Source organism: Drosophila melanogaster, chromosome 3R (genome assembly GCF_000001215.4).
Source record: "Drosophila melanogaster chromosome 3R".
Classification (NCBI taxonomy): Eukaryota; Metazoa; Arthropoda; class Insecta; order Diptera; family Drosophilidae; genus Drosophila; species Drosophila melanogaster.
Genome location: NT_033777.3, coordinates 3,622,755 through 3,628,978, shown reverse-complemented (window position 1 = coordinate 3,628,978; position 6,224 = coordinate 3,622,755). Strand labels below are relative to the sequence as shown.

Below are 6,224 nucleotides of genomic sequence, written 5' to 3'. Positions count from 1 at the left end.
ACTTAACTTTATGACCCATTATATTATTTTATATTATGTTTTATAGATTGAGTTGTGAGTTTATTTTTCAGTTTAGTGTATTTATTTCATTATTAACAACCCGTAGCTGTTTCTTTTCCTTTTACTTTAGAGGGTCAATTCTAGATCGACTTAGCTATTGATTCGCATACAGGATTATATATACTTTATATGGTCGGAAACGCTTCCATCTACCTGTTAGATACTTTTCAACAAATCTTTTACTCTAATAGTAACGAATATGAAAATAAAAACTAGAGAGAATGCTATTTTCGATGCTATTTTCGAGAATGCTATTTTGTGTAAATGCGAACGCGAAATTTCATAATTTTTCTCGGATATCGATAAGTTTTTGGGGAATAAAATAAGAAATTTAAAAATTTAGGCCGTTAAGAAGTTGTTTGGAAAATCAATAGAAACTTACAAGACTTATAAAAATGTTAAAAAATATCAACACATTTTGCAAAAGTGTGGTCGTGGAAGTTTTGTTCATGGCGACATGGGTCAACAAATTTGCGCTGCGTCTTTGTCTCTAGAAATTGTATGCTGAATATCAAGCTTCTAGCTTTTAAAGTTCCTGAGATCTTCACATCTATACGGACAGACGGACATGGCTAGAGCGACTCGGCTATTGATCCTGATCAAGAATATATATACTTTATATAGTCGGAAACGCTTTGTTCTACCTGTTGCATACTTTTCAACGAATCTAGAATAGTCTTTTACTCTACGAGTAACGGGTATATGTAATTAAAAATTAGACTTCCCTAAGAAGCTGTAAATCTTCTGTCGACTCTTCAGCGAACAGCTCTTTTCTACGCATACAGTGATGGCAGACAACTGTATGTGTGCACATGTATGCTCGTGCATTGTAAATTTGACTAAATATGTCCTTCACCTTAGAAGTTCTTAGACTTTAAATGTATATTATTTTTGATCAATTGGCACAATTGGCGAAAAATTCTTGTTTTGCATTGCCTAAACGTTATTATTATTTAAATATAGCTTAGAAATAGTAATAGCCGAATCATATCGCAAAATAAATTTCAAAAATGACTTTATATTAGAATATTTGTCATTAGAGTATTCAGCTTGCGGCGTGTGAAAAATTAACACGGCAATGATCGTTGAGTGCTTGTGTCCGCACTTTGTGCTTTGTATGACCAAAGCAAAAACACTTGAATAATTCTAGTGTCTTTGATATGACTTCTGCAATAAACAGTTTTCATATTTTTTTTATTTAATAAGTTTATATTTTCTACTACGTATTATTTTTATGAAATATTTATTTCTCAATGTAATGTCTTCTTTTTGGAAAAAGAAGTAGTAGTTATAATAATTTCCTTTGTATGTATGTAAATGATCCAGTTTTATTATTTAAAATGCACATTAGGTTGTTTTTCATATTGAGTTTTTTTTTATATTCTAATTTAATATTTTTAAACAGCGCGCAATTTCATCATATTCCTACGAAATTGGCCAAAACTCCCCAAATATGTAAATCGGCCCGAAAATCGTCTTCTATCACAACACGCACACATATACGCGTTCTGGTCTCTGGTTTTGCTCACTCAAGCAAGAAAATTCTATTTTTAGATTTCTTCTCTCAGCGTAAGCGAGCGGACACAGGGCAATTTTGGCCGTCACCAAAAAAGTGGCTGTATAGTGCTAAACCAATGTATGGCCGTTACGCATCTTGTTATTCTACTGTCTTTGGTTGAACTGTTGCGGTCTTAGAATCACAGTATATTAGAAATTCCTGGAGAAATCTGAAGAGATATTTTCGTCTATCGCCTAAGTTATAACAGTTTTTATTATCAACATTTAAAAAGTTTTTTGGTAAAAAACTCTTAAAAGGAGGTATGCTCTTTCGAATAAAAACTTTTAGCAATATGTGTAGCTGTGTATAGCGCAAAACAAATCATTTATTTAGTTTAGATCACTTAATACTATATTTTTAACGAAAATACCATACTTAAGAACTGTTCGTAATGTATGGTTATGATCCCATCCAAGTCAGTGTCGTGCTGGCGGAATGCAGTTGTTAATGTCTGTAATAGAAAAATTTAGTAATATTAATATATGTCCGGGGTCCGAGTAAGATCGCGGCAGGAGAAGCTGTAAAAGTAGATCAGCAGGAGAAGCTACAGGTGTGTGGAATTCCGCATAGACAGCCGCAAGCGTGGACTAAAGCCAAAAGTTGTTATAGGACATTTATTTATTTTTTTTTTTTTGATATTTTTGAATAATTTATATAGTTGTGTAAATTTCTATCGATTCGCCAAAAAACTTTTTGCCATGTCCACTCTAACGCCCTAAAACCGCCCAAAGCTGCCACTGCCTAAAGTAACGGGTATCTGATAGTCGGGGAACTCTACTATAGCATTCTCTCTTGTTTTTTTTTAGTGGATTCCTGGTTACATTTGTGTTATTATAAATAGGTGTGTGTTTTTTCAAACGATTATCGCTAATTGAGGATATCCGTAAATCGATTGTGCATTTTTCGTTGTTTCATTCGCTGTTTTCGCGCATTCAAAGTGCATCATTTTGATTTTTCTTACAAACATTTTTCAACATCTTAGTACGACTTAGTAAAAAAAAATGCAGCGACCACGACGTTCAAATCTTGCAACGCGAAGTAGAACAGCGCGGCGGTTGGCAAGTCTTCGTCAGCGTGAATTGCGCATAAGAAGAAAGTGAAACAATAATGCGTGAAGAGGACGTCGTTCTGCTGCACGTGATAATCAAGAAACTGAAAACAGACGTGTGCGGCGTAAAAATATTGAGACGGACTTGAATTGAGCATCATATCGTTTTGATGCTATAATGAATGGCACAATCAATGCATTGATTTTGGTGCGATGATTGTTTTATGCCAGCATTGTAACGCACGCAAATATCCAAAAGAAACTATAGGGTTGTGCTTTGCTGATGAAAAGTGCCACCATTTCAACCAGAGCCATTACAATCTCTTCTGTCTGGTGATGGTTCAGTTTCATAACATTTCTTAGCTAACATTTAGATGTATTGAAAATAGTTTCATGCCAACCGTTAAAATAATTTATATTTTGATTTTGCAATGGACGAGCAAACATGGACACAAACATCATTTAACAACGACATCTTATTTTCATCACAACATAACATATAACTTTCTTGATTTATAATTTATTTATGGGTCAAAGCGGTTTGACAACAGTGCATTTACCTTAATTTCGACAGATTCAAGGTTTATCATATTGTGGGTTCACTTATGCCAGTCCCAAATTCGGATCATCGCTTTTTTCATTAATAAATAAATTTTTCCATTCAAAATTTATTGCTACAAATAAGTCAATGAAGAAGACGACGTTTTAATTATCTAATTTAGTTTTTAAGTTAATTGAAATTACCAAGGCTGTCCCCGCATATAATGTTAATTTTGTTAAGAAACATCAATCAGCCGCGTCTTTGCTACGGTACGGGACTAACGAAATTTGTACGAAATTTAAAATTTCACAAAATAAAATTTATAACTTAAAATTTGACGTTTGGGAAATTTATTTAAAATTGATTCGATTATTTTTAATAAGCAACTCAACTTTATTTTCATATACGCTTAAGCCTAACTAATCTAAGGGCGAGTTCTGCGGAAAAGTTTTCTGAGGAAAGGAAAGTTTTATTGCACTCTCGATCCCGCTCCCAGTGCGTTAACTAAAGTCCACTAACAGCTCAAAATTGTCACCATCACACTTAAATGTTTTAGCTTTCATGTTAAATATCTAGCGATATACAAAAATTTTCCGAATCACTCCCTCAGTTTAGAAGATTTTATTAAATGATTGTCTAGCCATAAATGTAAACGACGAACATTTTGATAATGTAGAAAAATCAAGAGATAAGGCTATAGTCGAGTTTCACGACTATCAGATACCCGTTAGTTCAGCTAGTTCACGTGGGACATAGAATTTTCAACATTTTCAAGGAATAACAAGAGAAATTGAGGGGAAAAATAATTTTAATGTTCTAAGGTCTGGCCGAGATAGATTTGGGTGGTGTCCAGAGTGGGCGTGGGCAAAATGTTTTCGCCATATCGATAAAATTGGAAAAACAACTGAAAAAAAAGAGAGAGTGCTATAAACAAGTTCCCTGACTATTAGATACCCGTTACTCAGCTAGTGTGAATGCGAATGCGAAATTTTTTTATTCTTCTGGGATATCGATAGATATTGGGGATTAAAATGAGAAAAAATTTAAGAATTGTTCCAAAGTGTGGGCGTGACCGGTTCGACGACTTTAGGGCGTTAAAGTGGGCGTGGGAGAAGCTGCGTCTATGTCTCTAGAATCTGTATGCTTAATCTCAACCTTCTAGCTTTAATAGATTCTGACATATAGATTTACACTCGGCTGTTGATCCTGATCAAGAATATATGCTTATTTTTGCCTGTTACAGACTTTTAATCTAGTATAACCTTTTGATTTGTGGGATTAAAACGTTCTAAAGAAAATATGCCCTGCGTAAGCATTGCTAGAATCACTAGTTACTCTACGAGTAACGGGTATAACAAATTAGAATGCTATGGTAAATTACCTTGCCTATCATAGCTTAAAAGATGTGTATTTAGATATTGATAGAAATAAGTAAAGTTGTGGACGCTTTAGCCGCTTTGTGGGATTGCTAGAATCACTAGTTCACAACGTTTATACTAGTGTTTCTGATCAGGGATATACACACTTTATAGGGTCGAAACCGCTTCCACTACATACTTCTCAACGAACGAACGGGTATACTACCCGTTTACGAGTAAAAGGTATAAAAAGGATGGCATAGAGGGAAATGCGCCAACAACGGGAAACGACAACAACTTATATATGAATATAATCAATAATAGGAAATATAGACATAAGCACTCTCAGCTAAACTTTACACATCCTTAGCGAGCATAACAATGGGAAAAGCATTGCTATAATATCTCCAACTTCTCCAACTTGCACACCCCCAATCGAAGTAATGGGTATCTGATGATTAGCATACCTCCCGTGCACTCCCACTACCTGAGTAACTGGTAGTAAAGAACTCGACTATAGCGTTCTGACATATTTATAAGTGGTGAGCGTTTGTTTGCAAAGACATTAGAAAAAACCCGAAACGCCATACAATTTTTTCGTGCTGGCTTCAAAGCTATCTCAAAAATTTTTTCATAAGCCAGACAGCGAAAATCTCTAGAGCCAACAGCTACCTTGTACTCATATATTGCAATAACAGTCATACTTACATACAGCACAATACAACATTGAATAAAATCATCGAAAAGAATTGTACCACGCCCAAAGCGGTCAAATTTTCGTAGTAAGACGTCGATTAGGTGGTCAGATAAACGATAACCAAATGATGTCAGTGCTGTTTTCAGCTCAGTTTTGTCAATATTTCCAGAATTGTCACGATCAAAGGATCGAAAACAATTTTGCCAATCCGTCACATACTTCCACAACGCTCCAAAATCTTTAAAGGACACAGTCCCTTTATTTTCACGATCAAACATTCCAATCATCAAACGGATAGTCTCCGGATTAAATGCAGACCAGGTACCATTCGAAAGGGCCACTTGTAGCTCATCTGCGGATATATGACCACTCCTATCTTTATCCACTCTAAAAAAAAGTCGCTTTATCGCTAGTTAGAAGTATTTATTCTGTGACTGTTACCTTTGAAAAACATCCCAAAGAAATTGCTGGTCTGGCATACCATCATGATTGTAGGCCATTGGTGGATACAATTGGTTTGTTACAGTGCAAACTTTGCAGAATAAAACTGTTATCGTTTATTTGAGGACATACAATTTTTGATTAATATCAATGTGCAATAATTTGACAATTTTAATTATACCATATTCCAACAGACCTAAATGTTTCATTATAGACTATTCGCACAGACAACAGTTGAGAGATTTAATTCTAATATATGATATAGATTATTTATATCGCCATTAGTAAGCTAGCTCAACAAGTTTTGACATAGTTTTAAGATTTAAGATATGTAATTAAAAGGAAATAGGTCTGTTAAAAAATCGCTTTTCCGTAACCAATTTTTAAAATTGACTAATGGATTAGCTAACGGAAAATCCCTCTTCTGTTTTAGGAGAGTAAATATATAGATATAGAATAAAACACCTAAACGCATATATAACGAAACTTTTTTCCCTAACCTTCAGCTATTTATATGGCAC

General features: G+C 34.4%; 1 protein-coding gene across 1 annotated transcript; it reads right to left on the bottom strand.

Moving 5' to 3' along the window:
- Positions 1–1,288: 1,288 nt before the first annotated feature.
- On the bottom strand, positions 1,289–5,836 carry Alg-2 (Apoptosis-linked gene-2). The gene is made up of 3 exons (NM_001110989.3): positions 5,704–5,836; positions 5,274–5,649; positions 1,289–2,069 (listed from the first exon to the last, which is right to left on the bottom strand). Exons 1-3 carry the CDS (start codon positions 5,760–5,762, stop codon positions 1,968–1,970), a joined length of 537 nt encoding a protein of 178 aa, NP_001104459.2. The 5' UTR covers positions 5,763–5,836; the 3' UTR covers positions 1,289–1,967.
- Between the last annotated feature and the right edge of the window lie 388 nt (positions 5,837–6,224).

Bases quoted from the DNA above. Each gene is read 5' to 3' on its own strand.
- Alg-2 (NM_001110989.3), bottom strand. From the start codon at position 5,762: ATGGCCTACAATCATGATGGTATGCCAGACCAGCAATTTCTTTGGGAT. The intron at 5,650-5,703 runs GTAACAGTCACA...ACTTTTTTTTAG, and splicing joins CTTTGGGATGTTTTTCAAAG to AGTGGATAAAGATAGGAGTG. The intron at 2,070-5,273 runs GTAAGTATGACT...TTTCTATTACAG, and splicing joins AATGTTGTATTGTGCTGTAT to ACATTAACAACTGCATTCCG.